General features: G+C 33.9%; 3 protein-coding genes across 3 annotated transcripts; 2 read left to right on the plus strand and 1 right to left on the minus strand.

The window, feature by feature from the left end:
* The first annotated feature begins 3,939 nt into the window (after positions 1-3,939).
* On the plus strand, positions 3,940-4,683 carry LOC109534126. The gene has a single exon (XM_019899702.1). The coding sequence runs from the start codon at positions 3,940-3,942 to the stop codon at positions 4,681-4,683; it is 744 nt and encodes a 247-aa protein (XP_019755261.1).
* Positions 4,684-7,301: 2,618 nt separating this feature from the next.
* LOC109540481 lies at positions 7,302-8,484 on the minus strand. Its single transcript, XM_019908892.2, has 2 exons — positions 8,429-8,484; positions 7,302-8,373 (listed from the first exon to the last, which is right to left on the minus strand). The coding sequence occupies exon 2, from the start codon at positions 8,342-8,344 to the stop codon at positions 7,598-7,600; it is 747 nt and encodes a 248-aa protein (XP_019764451.2). The 5' UTR covers positions 8,345-8,373; positions 8,429-8,484; the 3' UTR covers positions 7,302-7,597.
* A 1,090-nt stretch (positions 8,485-9,574) lies between these two features.
* On the plus strand, positions 9,575-16,426 carry LOC109540482 (protein EFR3 homolog cmp44E). Its single transcript, XM_019908893.2, has 14 exons — positions 9,575-9,900; positions 9,962-10,112; positions 10,173-10,421; positions 10,479-10,627; positions 11,112-11,190; positions 11,532-11,667; positions 12,023-12,282; positions 12,895-13,067; positions 13,151-13,375; positions 14,450-14,696; positions 15,040-15,124; positions 15,358-15,476; positions 15,626-15,784; positions 15,837-16,426. Exons 1-14 carry the CDS (start codon positions 9,662-9,664, stop codon positions 15,966-15,968), a joined length of 2,403 nt encoding a protein of 800 aa, XP_019764452.1. The 5' UTR covers positions 9,575-9,661; the 3' UTR covers positions 15,969-16,426.
* The last annotated feature ends 305 nt before the right edge of the window (positions 16,427-16,731 follow it).

The following is a 16,731-nucleotide window of genomic DNA, read 5'->3' on the forward strand; positions in this document are numbered from 1 at the left end:
GTTGCCGTTTTCGTGATATAGGAGCGTTATAAGGTGATGCCCATTGTGCCTCACTTGCAGAAACAATTTTAAAACATTTGAAATTATTTTTTTTTTTTATAAATAACCTAATTTAGGTATACAACAAATATTACTTTATACTTAAAGTACAAATTATTTTAAGGATACTAAAAAATAACAATAAAATTTAGGCTCAAGGGAACCCGTCGACGTAAGCTTTCATTGCGACTTAACGAACAAAATAATTTTATTTGGGTTCGTTCTTTCGCCGGGCCACATGTGCAACATATGATCACTACACGCAACTCGCAGTAGTAGCGTTTAAAGCTACAGCTGCAAGCTGCGTAGCAGTGAAAATATAAGTCGCTCTTTAATATCACGTTTGTGTCAATCACGTTTTAGATTATATTTTTATTTATTGTTATTGGTATTTATTAATTGTTGAAGAACATTTTTTTTGCAGATGCTTTTTACTGATTTTACTTCTTCGCGCGTTTTTGCTAGCACCCGCTTTAGAAAATAATCTCTCGCATTTCGTTTCACAATAACATTAAATAATCCACAATAACAACAAATAGAAATGCGTGTTTGGCAAACCTAGACGAAGTATTACTCGGTTAATTTTGATATTATGTATCATGTATGTATTATGCATCACAGAACATCCCCCCATCTTATTATAATAATAATTTAAACCGCAATAGTTCAAAAGTGGAAAGTTATATGGGGATATGGTTCGCTGTGTTGTATAGCTCAATGCTTTCAAAATCGCGTTTGGGACCTGATTTGGGCTTATTGCGAAGAAAAATACCATAAAAAAGTATTTACAAAATCTCTGAATTCATTGAATGATGGGGTGAATGCGTTTGGGCGTGTTTGGGAATCTTGTAGACAAACAACTAAGCATTTTGCGTTTAGTAGTTGGAAAGTTTGCAGTAGAACGTATGCAAACTATGGGAGAATGCTTGTTGTCGTGCGGATACGAATATGCCCTCAGCATCTTAAAAATGATGATTATGAGAGGAATTTGCCATTCAAACTTTTGGACCAAAAGCAAACGCTATACTTTATTGCACATCTGGCAACTATGCTAGCGTACAAAATAAATAAATTTTTGTTAGTTTTCATTTTCAAGTTTAAAACCTGCTGCAAAGTATTTTGTAATTATAAACAAGATTTATTAAAAAATAATCAAATGTGGCAAAGACCCGGTTGCACCGTTTAACTAAACAGTGATTACAAATTTAATTGTCTTTTAGTTTGAAAAATGTGTTGTACCGTCGCTTAACCACTGTTTTGTGTATTCTAAACAACGATTATATTAACCGGCACTTTTTGGCTGATTAGGGCCCGATTAGGGACCGTTTAGTATATTTTCTTGATTTTTTTTATTACGGGTGACAGTGGCTATGGTCTTAGATCCTATTTCAGCTTCCTATCCGAACAGGAAACGTGATCGAAAGATGTTTTGGAGTTTGGAAAAGAAGGTTTCCCGTTTTGGCGTATGGTTTGAAAGTAAAACTGGAGACCGCAATGCACATTATTTCGGCAACTGAAGTTCTATATAATATGGCAAAAAATATGGGTGAAGAAGATCCTCTTTTGCTTGCAGATATTAATGAGAGCTAAATTATTTAATTGTTGTTAGGGAAGCAGGCACTGTACCAGAACCACACAGCCAAGCTTTAGTTAACAACTTTAGAAGTCAACTTGTAAATTATTATTTTCCTAGACTTTAAACTACTAAGAAAATATACTTTGGAAGTAATTCGTATTTTTTAATACCTATTAGAGTGAGTTACACTATAAAGAAGTTTCTTACGTTGTTTTTGACCTTGTACGGAGTTTTAATTTTTAAGCTTTTTCAATAAAAATTAATATAAACTTCCAGTTTAATGTCAAAGGAGATTAAGTCTTTTCTTTTCTATTTCAATATGTAAATCTAATAATTGAAGCTTTCGCTTTCTTTCAAATTCAATCAATAACAATTCCTTCTTTTTCTGCAAATCTGCTAGATCTAGCCGTTTATCAAGCAGTTGGTCGTATTTTTCAGCTATTTCAGACCTTGTTAGAGCTTTGATTTGCATTGTTAGTCGACGTCTAGTACATGCTAGTACAGTAATCAGTAGCATAGAACACGGCTTATATATATTATATATTAGAGGTGCCATATCTTCATATAACTTCATATAACATGTCTTTGTTACATGCATTTTAAATGGGATCACCTGTTCACTTTACCAAAGTGGTAACCAGTGACGTCATGTGCGTACGAAAACCGAGTTTTCGACCGATTAATATCCTACCTTGCATTCGTTCTATCCACAGACTACAAACTATTATTGTATCATGCTCATCACTAGTGGAAACTAGGTTAAGAAACAAATCCTTTCAAAATATTCCGAAATTTTCTCTTGGTTACAATCATAGAGTCACAGATTACAGAGTATAGATTGGACAATTTTGCTTTCCCGCTAAAATGATTTTGCTAAATGCAACCACAGAGAGGCGTCGTCCAAAAATCCAGAAGATCAGCTGATTGTTTGCCTGCGTTTGTTTTGTACATATGTCCATAAGAGGTCTCTGAACATACAGTATTTTACCGTTAAGATTATTCGGTCAATTTTCAATCTTTCATTTTATTATTTATTATCAATCATTATTATCAATCATATTATCAATCAATCATTTTATTATTTATTATATTATTATTTATTATCAATGTTTTTAATTGCAATCATAAGCATTTTCAACTAGTTTAACTGTGATATTTATCTTTGTTTTACAATAATGGAGCATAACGTGGCTCGGAGAATGACTAAGTGTTGTGTTCGGAATTCTGTGATCTCTAGATAACTGTGAAGTTTATTTGAGTTTTACAACTGAATATAAGGCAGCCAGATACCAGCCGCTTCCAGTGTTGTGTTGTGTTCGTGAAAATCAAAATGGTCGACGATTTCGATTTCCTGAGAATCACTAAAAGCTTGACCCGAAATAATTTTGCATCATTTCACTCCAAGACATGGCCTGTACAGAAAAGATACAATAAAAGAACAGAAATGGCCGCAGTCCAAGGCTGGACGCTAAGACGGAAGGAGTTTTAGTGAGTAAACAGCTTGGCTGGAGCCCCCCAGAACCCAGCGCGCCAGAATACCAGCTCTGTAAGAGAGCATTTCCTAAACTTCATCGATAACCAAAAAACAAAAACAGAAACAACCATCCAACTGAATGTAAATAGCAGGTAATTGGATACTTATATCAACACTTCTGCATATTTGTTCAACATATTTATTATTTAATGTGAATAAAACTTATTTCAAGTTTTGTAAAAGCACTACACGGTCTAACTCATGTAATCTCAATATAAATTACATCTCTAGGTTTTTTAGTTTAATAAATACCTATTATAAAGATAAATTCATGTGCTTTATTTTCCCGATTTGCCCTAGTTTTCACACGAACACAATTTTAGCAGACGATTTGAATTCACTTTACGAACTCTGTGTGTTCCGTTGAAGTTTCAATAATATTTCGAGTATCTCATATTGCCCTTTAATTGTGATGTTAATTGAAGGCCTAGCATAAACATCACAATTAAGGAGCATGATGAAATGCTTGAAATGTTATTGAAATTGCAACGGAAATCACAGAGGTCATAAACTGAAATCAAATACCCCGCTAAATTTTGATGTGAACCCAATCGATAAAGAAGATTTCTTCTGCCACTAGTGGAAAATAGAGTTTAGTTTTGATTGCAGCCGGTGATTTAAGCGACAAATAGCATTCTGCAGGCTTATATGGCAGTTTCCAATATATAACCTCTGTGATCTGTGGTTAGTTACAATCACACCGATTGTAACTAACGATTGTCTTTATTTATGGGTCGGTGTTTTATCTCAAATATATATTTTGTAGTCCGTGCTGAAATCAACGGGCAAGATGGCAGCAAGTAATTTGGATGCAACTGCCACAAAAAGGAAAGTGGAATGTACTGTTACGCCAGAACTCTCAGCATTCTGGGAAAACAACCCCAAGGGATGGTTTGCTCAGGTAGAAGCTGTATTTCGCTTAGCAAACATCGAGCAGTCCCTAACAAAACTCGAATACATATCGTCAGTTCTTACCGACAAACAATCGCAGCCCATTATCGACATAATTACAGAGCCACCCGAGGTAGAACCATATGAAAAAGCAAAAGCCCAATTAATAAAAAAATTCAGCTATGACCCGAAAAATATACGCACTTTCGACAATGTAGAAATAGGCTCAAGACCAACAGATATGTTGCGACGAATGAAGGAATTGGCGCCAGAGCTGAACGAAAGCGCGATGCGTACAGTTTTTCTCGATAAACTTCCACGTCGAGTAAGAGAGTTTGCTCGTTGTCTAACGAAGTTAGACCTACACGAACTGGCGGAAACAGCAGACATCATTGAAAAGAGTCTCCGTCCATCTGCAGAAGAGGGATTAAAATATGATTGTCATTGGATGATAAAGCTAGCACTCAATAATTTGATAAATGAAGTAAAATCTTCGAGAGAGTGTTTCGAAGAGTATATATATGGACAAGGTTCAGAAGAGCAGAGCTCATCAGAATTTTCAGACGAACGAATCTGTTATTACCATTGGAAATTTGGCGATAATGCTTTCAAATGCCGAGGTCGGTGCGATTATAATGCATAGTCTCTTGAACCTCTCACGCTGAACAATTCATGCAAAATGAACATCTTTTGATAGACATAATTGTTAATGAACATAATTTTTGAAATTCTAAATCAGTTTATATAAATTACGATACTATTTTCATACAAAAAGTTCGTACATTTGTCATCATTTTGAATATTGTTGACCGTAATAAATAAATAATATCGGACTTTATATTTTGTTTTCCTCTTGTTCTAACACTATTTGCTTCACTAGTTCTTTTTGAGTAATAAGCCGCCTGTTAGAGCCCTCTAGAACTTACACTTGTAAAAAAATGGTGTGCGTCACGGGACTCTCGACAGAAGTGATAACTTCATATATTGAAACCATAAAATATTGAACTTGTTTAACGCATGTTGGCAATAATAATTTTATTTTATTATTTTAATATTCTTGTTAGTCTAGTAGTTTATAAATGGATCAAGAATAGCTAAAGTTTAATTTAATTTCCTTTTCAATGTAAAATATCTTTTATTTGCAGCATTTAACATTCTTTAACGAGATGTTGTACATATTGCTCTTCTTGGGTTTGTGTAAACTCTTCTTGAGTTTCTGTATTTTTTAGTCGTAATTTCTTATTTGCTTTGTATAATCTTTGACGTTCAGCACTAGTTCGTGGTTGATGAAAGCTACTTTGACTTGATCTATTACTTAATGCTCCTTTTTAAGCACGAAATCGTTTTTGGCGTTCAGCATTACTTAATACTTTTCGCATTGTAGCACGTTTTTGTGACTGCTCTTGTGTATGTTGTTCATGAAAGTCAGCCACAACCTATGTCTGAATAGGACTAAAAAATCAATTAATTTTGGTGATTGGAAGACGTTCTATCTGTTTAAAATAGTCGATAAAACGAGGAAGAGCTATAGAGCCATGATACACTTGACACACTATATGCAAACATAATGTAAGCCATCGTACGTATGTTAAAAAAAATTCTAACTGAACTAATCCAAGGCTAAAAAATTAAACTAAATTGAGAAGATTTAATCATAAAGGAATCAAAGGGTATATGAAGGGAAAAATCCATTTTGATGCGTTGTATATAATAAGCCCTAATAAATTCGTTTTACATATTTTGCAACTATAAGCTGAAGGAAGATTCGTATCGTCTTAACATCAAGAATGCGTTGCGGGATAGAAAATAAAAAGACGGAACCATGTTTTCTGAAATAACCGAGGTAAACTCAAATAATTTTTCAATTAAATTCAAAACATATTTATTGTATATTATTACAAGACAGTAATGATGATTATCATTTTATGTTAAATATGAAAGATCACAAAATAGATATCTAAATATTGATAATTTGTTGTTACAAAATCACAAATAATAGAACATATTATTGCATTAAAAGTTATTAATAATAGTTGTGACACTTTATTTGCACCTAATCTTGCGCGTTTTTCATAAATTGACCTGCCTTCTTTAGAAAATATCCGCTCAGCAACTGATTTAACAATTGTCTCCGATGAAAATCACTAAACAAGTAGGTAGTAATATTTTACCGAATCGTGCAATACAATGCAAATGAACATCATCTGGGCAGCATCTGGACTACATAGACATAGGGAATCGGTTCTGGCATTCTATCGATACGATTTAATTTTATTTAATCTTTTCTTGATACGAATTTGCATCCACAATCAATCAGGCGATTTAAAATAGGTCCAACAGTTTTTCAGAAACTTTACTGTAGTGGATCTTAGACACAATTTTGTTGCACAACATCGATTGTAAGTTTTTAAAACAATATTTAACAGTGCACGGCAATGTGCAATCTCATTTGCAATGATAAATACCAGGTCGTTTGAAGATGACTTTCAAAAGTTTGTAATACATTTTTCTGCAAATTGATGGACGATCCGCATTTTCTTGCACTTAAACTGCTTTAGTGTGTATAATTGTGTGTGTACTTTAATTGGAAATTTAAAAGAAGGCGAAACTCGAATAGTCATTTAGTACATGAGCACCCTTAACCTGGTGTTTGCAGTATCTGCAGCTTCTCCCTTGATAATTTGTTGATTCATTGTTATCTGCGTTATAAAATAAATTGCACCGAACACAATAATATCACACTCAATAATTGATAAATCAAAATCACTGTCAGTTTAATAACGCAATGCGTATTTGAAACGTTTATCAGATTTACAGATGCACCCGCACTAAGAGAAAAATGTCGAATTTAAAGTGCATATGTGCTCCCATAAAAAGTTACCACTTCAAAAAACTTCAAACAAAATTCTCATATCGCCCTCTAGACTAACTTAGGTGGTTGGCGCGATAGAGATAAATAGATTTTATTTACTTATTTCCCAGCTAGTATTAGCCGCTTGAAGTACATGAACTCCCAAGTCCCTTACTTTAAACCTGTAAATGTTGTCGAGTTTCTTGCAGATACTTTTCCAGACTCTACGACTTTTGTATAAAATGTGTTGTTTTTTACATTCGAATAAAAATGACTTTCGATAACGAAGCGAAAATCCGTTTTTCGAACTCATGACGAAGTGCTACCCCAACTTCAGCCTTTATCTATGGTTTATTACTCAAAAAGAACTAGTGAAGCAAATGGTGTTAGAACAAGATGAAAACAAAATATAAAGTCCGAAGTTATTTATTTATTACGGTCAACCATATTGAAAATTATATGTGGCATATGTACAAACTTTTTATACAAAAATAGTATCATATAACTTATCCAAAATGTTTTAGAATTTGTCTAGGTCTATCAAAAGATGTTCATTTTGTACGAATTGTCCATCTGGTTGCACGATTATTGACAATTTAAGTTTTATTGAATTGTTTTTAATGTCTATGCCAAGGCACAAATACAAAGTGCAGAAAGCATTAAAGAGAAGGTGGGCTATTGTGAGTCCCACATGGCGTTTAAGAGACTATGCATTATAATTGCACCGACCCTTGCATTTGAAAGCATTATCGCCAAATTTCCTATGGTAATAACAGATTCGTTCGTCTGAAGATTCTGATGAGCTCTGCTCTTCTGAACCTTGTCCATATATATACTCTTCGAAACACTCTCTCGAAGATCTTACTTCCGTTACCAAATTATTGAGTGCTCGGATTCCCGCGATAAGTAGATCAAATTCTCTGCGCTGCTCTCTTTGTTCGTTGAAATTCGTTTGAAACAGGTCTGCTACTTCCGCTAGTTCGTCTAGGCTTAACTTTGTTAAACAACTAGCAAACTCTTTTGCTCTACTTGGAAGTTTACTGACGAAAATTTTACGCATGGTGGTTTCGTTCAGTAGCGGCACGAGTTTCTTTATTTCTTCTAACATTTCTGTTGGTTCTCTGTCGCCCAACGTTACATGGTCCAGAATGCGAATGTATTGAGAGTTATAGCTGTTCTCGAATTCTTTGATTAGCCGATCTTTTGCTTTTTCATATGGTTCTATCGCAGGTGGCTCTGTAATTATGTCGAGAATGGGGAACGTTTGATTGCTGGTAAGAATTGACGTTACGTAATCGAGTTTTGTTAGGGATTGCTCGATGTTTGCTAAACGAAATTCAGCTTCTATCGCCTCAAACCATCCCTTGGGGTTGTCTTCCCAGAATGCTGTGAGTTTTGGTGTAACCGTGCATACCACTTCTGTGACAGTTGCCTCCAAATTACTTGCTTCCATCTTGCCCGTTGGTTTCGACAGTCTACAAACTATATATTTGAGATGAAACACTGAATTTGTTTCCTTTCCTATCCTAGTTCTCACCACTTTCTCTCAAAAGTTTGACTACAGGCAGTGATGCCAGATCGGTAAAATTAAAATTCCCAAATGGTCACTTAAAAAATACCTACTTCTCTCTTAATTAATAAAAAATGATAAGTGAAACAACTCATGGAATGGAATGGAACTCATAATTTTGCTTCAATTTCTATTCTTTTTATGTATTTTTTTCAATTTCAAGCCTTAAGTTATTTGACAAAGTTTATATGTAGATGAACACACAGTTCAGTTGCTAAACACACTCACTACAAGTATATCGATTTTTGCATCCCAGTAAAGATTATTTCCGGAAAATTAAAAAGACCTTAAAGGAGATTCTTAATTAATTGAGATTTCTTAAAGCCAATTGTGTTTGCTCTCTACTGTTATCCGCATGTACTCCGATATATTAATAATTTTTTCCCTGAATGTTTTTTCTTCACATAATCGAAAATTTGTAAAATTAAAAAAATAACAAATCCCTTTTCCCTTTTACCTGAGAAAAATCCCTAGAACTAAGGAAAAATTCCAAATACAACATTTGGATTAAAAAACCTGACCTACCCCAACCACGCCGGATGCTTCACGTCACACTAATGGTGGGAATTATCACATAAATATTAAACATTATGTATCATGTATGTATTATGCATAATCTTTATGCTGTAGCATTGTCAGGTATATGATTTACTCAACAGGAAATGTATGTATATTATACATATTTGCCGTTTGACACATTTTTTGATGAGGTGGTTAAGCACGACGGACTGTGACAAGACGACAAGATAAAATTTTGATCTAAATGTCTTCTATATATAAATTGACGAGTTTGTTTTACTGAAAAGTCTCTTAATCAATAGTCATTAAAGGTGGCTCGTTTTAAAATGAATGCTCTATACGAAAGGAAAGTTGGGGAAACTCGCCCGAGTTTGTTGCGTCACAATCACCTGTCAGACTTCCCCCAGATTTCTTTGTTTTCTTGAAGGTTGCCCACTATTGACGAAAATAACCTGAAACAATTTTGCTTTAAAATCAGCTGTGCTCAAAGTTAAGATTGGTTGGTGCTGATAAGGAATTTTTATTTGTTGATAGTTTGAGGATCTTTGAAACCAGCAGCTCTGATTAAAAATGTTTAACGGTATGTAATAGCAATGTAGATAAATCGCGTTATCTTGATCTATTGTATAAGAATCGAATAGCATGCAATATTTCTGGCTAGCTTAAACATGTATAATTAATATGGCCTTAAACTATGGAATGAACCTTATTTTAGGATGTTGTGGATGTTGTAGCGCATTTAGGCCGCGTTATAAGCGTTTGGTGGATAGTATTTTCCCGGTCTATCCTCAAGATGGTCTCGTTAAGAGCAATATGGAAAAACTTACGTTTTACTCACTTAGTTCACCTGAAAAACTGGATAGGATTGGGGAGTATTTGTACCAAAGGGCTGCAAGAGAAATATATAGAAAAAAATACGGGTAACATGCGAACACATTTGAAACAATAGCGCATATATTAACTAAACGACAATCGTTTCAGATTTGTAATAATTGCTATGGAAGCCATGGATCAACTATTACTAGCGTGTCATGCACCTACACTGAATCTTTTTGTTGAAAGTTTTCTCAAAATGGTTCAAAAGCTACTCGAATCAACAGAACCAGACCTGCAAATACTAGCCACTCAATCTGTAAGCGTGTAAAATGCTTTCAGTATTGAATTTATAATACTTATATTGTTTTTCTTTTAGTTTGTAAAATTTGCGAATATAGAAGAGGACACCCCTTCTTATCACAGACGATATGACTTTTTCGTAAGCAAATTTTCTGCCATGTGCCATAGTGGAGACACCAAGGATGTGAGAGATAAAATAAGAACTGCTGGAATAAAGGGATTGCAAGCAGTAGTGCGGAAAACAGTTTCAGATGACTTAGTGGAAAATATTTGGGAACCTGTCCACATGGATAAGATTGTTCCTAGCTTGCTATTTAATATGCAGGTGTGTATGCAGTGCTTTTAACATTGAAAAGTATGTTTTACTTTAAAACTATTTTAGGATTCAAGCTTCCATAAAGAACCACCACATGGAGATACAATTCCAGAGGACAGTGTTGATCCCCCAATGCTTGCTGAAACTTGCATGAGGGAGCTAGTAGGCAGGGCTTCCTTTGGCCATATTAGAGCAGTATTAAAGCCCGTTTTAAGGTAATTGATGTCATGTTTTATTAACTATTATTATCTATATATAAATAAGAGATTTTATGCAAGGGTTTTTTTATCGCTTGGTTAGAGAGGGTTTATTTTGAAATTTATTGTTTTGAAACCCGCGCAAAACAGATCCTTCGAAATTCCTTATTGAAGAGTGTTTTGCCAGTTAAGATATAGGAATGAGAAACCTAAACATGTACAGGCTAATTTTATCCGTGTCTTTAGCGCAGATAAGGGAGACAACAAAGGATCGAGAATAAATTTCGAACTAAAAATATATTAACTTAATTTCAGAAATATGTTTTGCATATAATATAGGATGGTTTTGCTGTTGTGTTGATATTAAACAGTCGCAGTCAGAGAAAATCTAGGATCGTCCATAAATTTCACTGAAAAAAACTTACACCCTTTCATTGATTGTATTCGATATTCAATTCGAGCAATGTTTTATTTTATCAATATGTATCGTTGTGTTTTCCAGACATTTCGACCTCCACAAGTCGTGGGTTCCAAATGAGTTTGCCATTCACACATTCAGGATTATAATGTTTTCAATTCAGGTATGTGAAATATGGATTTACATTGACGATATTTAGGCGGTGTAATTGAACCATTATATGCTTATAGAACACTCTTTATGTATAAGGTGGTTCAATATTAGAGTTATTCCTCGGGCATAGTTGGTTTGAGGTACTTACTTTGCTTAAGCTTGGTTTCGCGCATGCAAATTACGTTTGTTTCATTAGCTTTCAGAAAAAAAACCTAGATCATGGTACTGCTAAAATTATAATTTCGACCGAAAGTTATCATAAAAGTGTTCGCTTCAGAAGCACCTCATTTGACAATATCATCTATCATCACCGTTAGCACTGCTGGTGTCGATATATAATGGGTTTTTTAGGCCCAGTATTCTTATACTGTGGTGGAAACTTTAATGGATCATCTGGACGAAAATGCGAAATCAAGCCCCACAATTAGAACCAGCATCGCGGAAGTATTGTCTAAAATAATTGCTATTGCTGCCGGTGAAAGTGTTGGTAAGCTTAATAGTAATAAAATAAATCATCACTCAAATACACGATTGGAAATTATGTATTATAAGTAACCTAAGATGTATTTAGTGGATTCAATTCTAACTGTCTTATACCACATCTAATGATCATCAAATGTGGTAGTCGTGTAGTCAAAATGACAAAGTATCTGTAAAAGGGACGTGAGTATCTGTAGTATTCATAATTAATTCAAAAAGCAATTCGTTTCGCTGTAATTTGGATACTGGTGCAAGGAAAATTGACTTCGTTCTTGAAAGGAAGATAATTCTGCGACTTAAAATACTAATGAAAGAATGCCGTTTTTAGAACACACTATGAATATTGTGTAATGGCTTTTCAGGTCCATCGGTTCTGGAAATAATAAATTCCCTGCTAAATCATCTGCGGGACTCGGTGAAAAATGGAACAATCCAAGCAGAAGAAAGGCAATATCAGGAAGCGCTAATAAACGCTCTAGGAGAATTTGCAAATCATCTACCGGACTATCAAAAGATAGAAATAATGATGTTTATTATGAGCAAAATACCTTTTCCGCTTGTTGATAATCAGACACCTGCCGATAATATGCTGCAGAGCATTTTACTTAAAAGTTTACTAAAGGTAAGAAAATATGCATATTTGGCACGATTCAGTTGTAATATTGAAGATAGTTGTTTTTTTGGAAGTACTTCTTTAACAGTCTACATCGATTTAGATCGGCAAAGCGCTAGTTTGCGAAGTGCCGGCAGTTTAACAAAAAATAAGCTAACTATTCTTTTGAAACTTGTTTTATTAGTGCAAATTATATTATTTGGAAATAGCTCATATTTGTTTAGACACAGATATTATGTTTCACACAGAATCTAGCAAATTTACAAAAGCAAAAATTCGTGTTGGTTTTTCCAAGAATGAAGACAAACTTGAATTCGAATTGAAAATAATATTTTTCAATATCTGAAAAACAATTAAGTAGAGCTAAGATAATTTTTGCTTAAACGCCTACAATCATTTACAAAAGGAAACTAAATGCAACACAGGCTACTGCAAACTTGCATTTATAGACAGCTTCTCATCTAAGAAAAATGTCCAGGTTTGAATGCCATCCACCAAGAGATGCAGGCAATACTAAAGAATATTTTTCTTAAAACTTTTTGTATTAAATTTAACTGGCTGTTAAAAGTTACTACTAAAACTCAAGAGCCGTAAAAATTTGATAGATTTGTGTATTTTTAGGTCGGCACAAAATACCAAACAATTCATTTCAACACAACCTTCCCTGTGTCCTTCCTTGAACCTTTATTGCGAATGTCTTTAGCACCCGATCCAGAAATGAGACTCTTAGTTCAGAAAATATTCCATACGCTTTTGGATAGACATGGAAATTTGGAGAAGTTACATAAACCAACGTAGGTATTACGGGCTTAACTTACTTTCGCAGTAAACCCTTTCATATTATTTAACAACAGCTTATAAAGTGAAAATAATTTAGGCTAAACATCGTTGATTCCGATTTGAACGTTGAGAAATCGTCACGACCCGACCTTATCTTCATTAACAAGCATGGGCCCACCATATATGACGCCTTATATACAAGTCTTCAAATGGATTCAAATACTCCTGACAATATTGAAGCCATTTATACAACTCTAGGTTTACTGTGTGTTGAATTAGCAAGTACAGAAACAGTTATTGACTTGTTGCAACTGTTGCTGGGGTAAGCGCATATTATTTTTTATTTTATTTTTTTGTGAGTGTGTTGGTGTAAGGGTGTACAAAGTTAGACAGTAGTAGCACAAATAAGAACCACAAGACTTTAAAGATGAGATATAAAGGACTGAAGATTGATTTAGCACTTTTCTGTAAAAATGGACCACATTCTTTAATCTATTTAATTAGTTTGAGAGGGGTTTGCATTTAAAATAAGAAAGTTTGGTGATAGCTTTGGTACACCCTGTATAGCTAGAGGGCTAAATGTATTTTACATGATTTCAGCACGACGCGTTATGACCGCAAACAAAATTTTAAGTTTGTACAACTGTAAGTTGAAAAGTTATTTGCCGGTGAATATTTGTTTTTCTTTTTGATCATTTTATTATTTAAAATTAAAAGCTATATTTATACAATACTTTAAATTCATAGCCACATAACTTTCAAATTTTGTAACGGATATCCGTACATATTATTGGGTCACTGTGTATAATTTATTTTAAAGTCAGATCTGCACTTGGATATTATACTTAATATACATGATGCCCATTTTGCGAGCTTCTCGAATCTCAGCAACCAGAAGTTTTCATGAGGTCGCTTGAATCGTTTCAAAGCTGCACACTTTTGAGCTTTGTCAAAGCGGTAGACTGGATAAATTAATTCGTGTTAATTTATAAATTTCTTTAAAGTCAAAATATGAACTATGACAAAGTTATACCAGTAAGCTTGGAAAAAATAGGTTTATCTAAATATGCAAAAATCCATTATGGCGGTAATAAAAACAAAAAGTTAATGCTGGCTGACTGGAAGGTTGAAACTTGTTATTTTCAACAGGGGAAAAATTTGTATGCATCAATTCTTTTTGATTATCTCTAGTACTCCGAATTTTCAAAGTTTTAAAACGACACCTACCAAAAAATGCGCAAATTTGTCCCGATTTAAGTGATCTTATCCGCTATGGCTTCCGAGATTCTAATGGCGATGCTCGTAAAACAAACACCCTGAATGATATTAAATGCCCGACTATACAGAAAATTATTATAGTCATAAATCAATTTGAAAATTTTAATTTAATTTTTAGCATCCAAAATTTGGCTCTAAACTCGACCACGCTATCTTATGCGCAAAAATTCAATCTACATGCTTTGGTAATCAGCCTGTTGGTATTAATATCAGATGTGATGAACATTCAGTCTCTGTCTGATTACTCCAGTCGATTAATAGAAGCAAGAAGAGAAGAAGCTTCTTACTGTTTACCCGAAATGTTAACGCAGTATCCTGCTCACTGTGAATCTATTAGTAAAATGCCTCATTTGTTGGTCGATCAGGTAAGTTACTTAAGGCATTGTTGCTTCATTGTCAGTGAAGTGAAATATACGGAAAAATATGTTTTAAATATCTGCGATTGCTTTAGTATCGTTTGCTATTTGAGGGAATTGACATGAAACATTTCCAACATTAATACATGTGTATTTGCGATTATCTTAATCTAGCTACTACCCTTAAGAATGGTCAGCTTTTGACAATTGTTCGTATAACAGTAAGTCTGCGGTCAAACTTCCTTAGGAGTATATTATATTATGCAGTTTTCATTTATCAAAAAGTATATATTTATTATTTGCACTTTGCTGTCGACTATTAAATTTAGGATTAGAGTTCTAATTTTTTTAGATGGCGGTGTGTGAGTACTTAAAAGCATCCGGAATAGATCCTTCTCGTTTAGCACAAACTTCACCATATGGAGCAGGAGGTCCAGGTGCGTATATAAATTTTATTTTCTAACATCAGTAAATTGCTGATCTTATTTGAAACAGTAATTTTGTTTTGGCGTCATTTAATATAAAGCTAGACGCGTGCTGAAGCAAACTGGCCTGACTATTTCCAAATAAGATAATTTAACTGTTGTCTCTCGTTCACGCTTTAGGCAATTGGCGAAATTATAACTTTAAATAAAATTTGTTTCACAATAAATAATCAAGCCTCCTTAAGGTGCTATAGCAGGAAGTCAAAGACATAGTTGGATGGAAGCTGGCGCTCGTGGAAGTATAATGGAAATTCCGTCTGTACACGAAGTGGATAGTGCAGCGAGCTCGCCTGGCGTCACAAGAGTGAGTGAGGATTCTTTTTTGAACTTATCTGTTCCTTGCTCGGAGGCTCAGAAATGCGAGTTTTTAAAATAAATTCCTGCAAATTTACCTGTTAATATCTTGGACTATTTCCACTTGCATCACAGGTCTATATTAATAGCATTTTTTAGAAATTACCTGAGGAAGGTTTAAGTTTTGAAAGTATGAAAAAGGTTCTGAGTGAACCTCCCGAAATCCGAAAGGAAAGTGAGGCCGAAAAGAGGAAGCAAATTAGTCATACATTTAGAACTGCGACGTTTTCCGAATTGGTTAGACTAACTCAGCCTAAGGTATAAAAACCATTGTTATGTTGAGCACGTTGAAGTTTAAATTTACTTTCAGCATGATCTGTTACAAAATAAACTCAACGAAATATTCAAGTCTTTAACCACAGCCGAGAGCAGTAGTACAACAGACGATCCGAAGAAACTTTCCAAATGTGAAGAAAGTTTTCCAGAACTTTTTTATTATTAGACAAGGTAAGTTTATCCAGGTGATAGTACATATTAGAAAATCGGGTTTATGTGGTATCTGTTAAATAGGAACGTATTTATATTTTCGAATAACATACTTTTTTACTCCGATTTCTTGGGTTTAGTAATACAATTATTTGCCGAAATGTGCGGAAATGACAAGTATGTATTGAAACTACTTCACAATGTTCCAAAATCGAATCACTTATGTTGAAAGCGATCAAAAAATAATTGTTTCGTTGCTTTGCACTCTAAATAATTTAAAAGCAATTAATTGTGATATTCCTGTTTGTGGATCTTTAAATAATATTTTTATGTGGCGTAACTAAAGTATTTAAATTGTATTAATAAATATCGGTTTATGTTTAACCAATAGATGTAGTAATCGTAAAAAATATTTAGGTAGACATCTAAATAAAATATATGTTAAAATTAAAAGTCTCAAAAGTTAAAAAATCAGACGTATTTTTAATAAATATGGAATCATTAATACACGCCGTGAATTCCAAACCTGGTAAGTAGAAAGAACATTTTAACCCTATTATTTACAAATTATTCCAATTCTTATCACCAAAGAAGTATCTAGGTATACTAATTTAACGGCGACTGCTATCATACAAAATGGTTGAAAATTGGCGTGACTTCCCTCAAGAAGTTAATGGGGGCCCCATTAACTTCAACAAGTATTACGGTCACTAACTTTGCGAAAATGAAACTTTAATTCAAGTTATACTGATTGGAAGATAAAAAATCACTAATCAATT

Source organism: Dendroctonus ponderosae, unplaced genomic scaffold (genome assembly GCF_020466585.1).
Source record: "Dendroctonus ponderosae isolate FM_Combo_2020 unplaced genomic scaffold, Dpon_F_20191213v2 Dpon_F_20191213_6, whole genome shotgun sequence".
In the NCBI taxonomy this organism is placed as follows: Eukaryota; Metazoa; Arthropoda; class Insecta; order Coleoptera; family Curculionidae; genus Dendroctonus; species Dendroctonus ponderosae.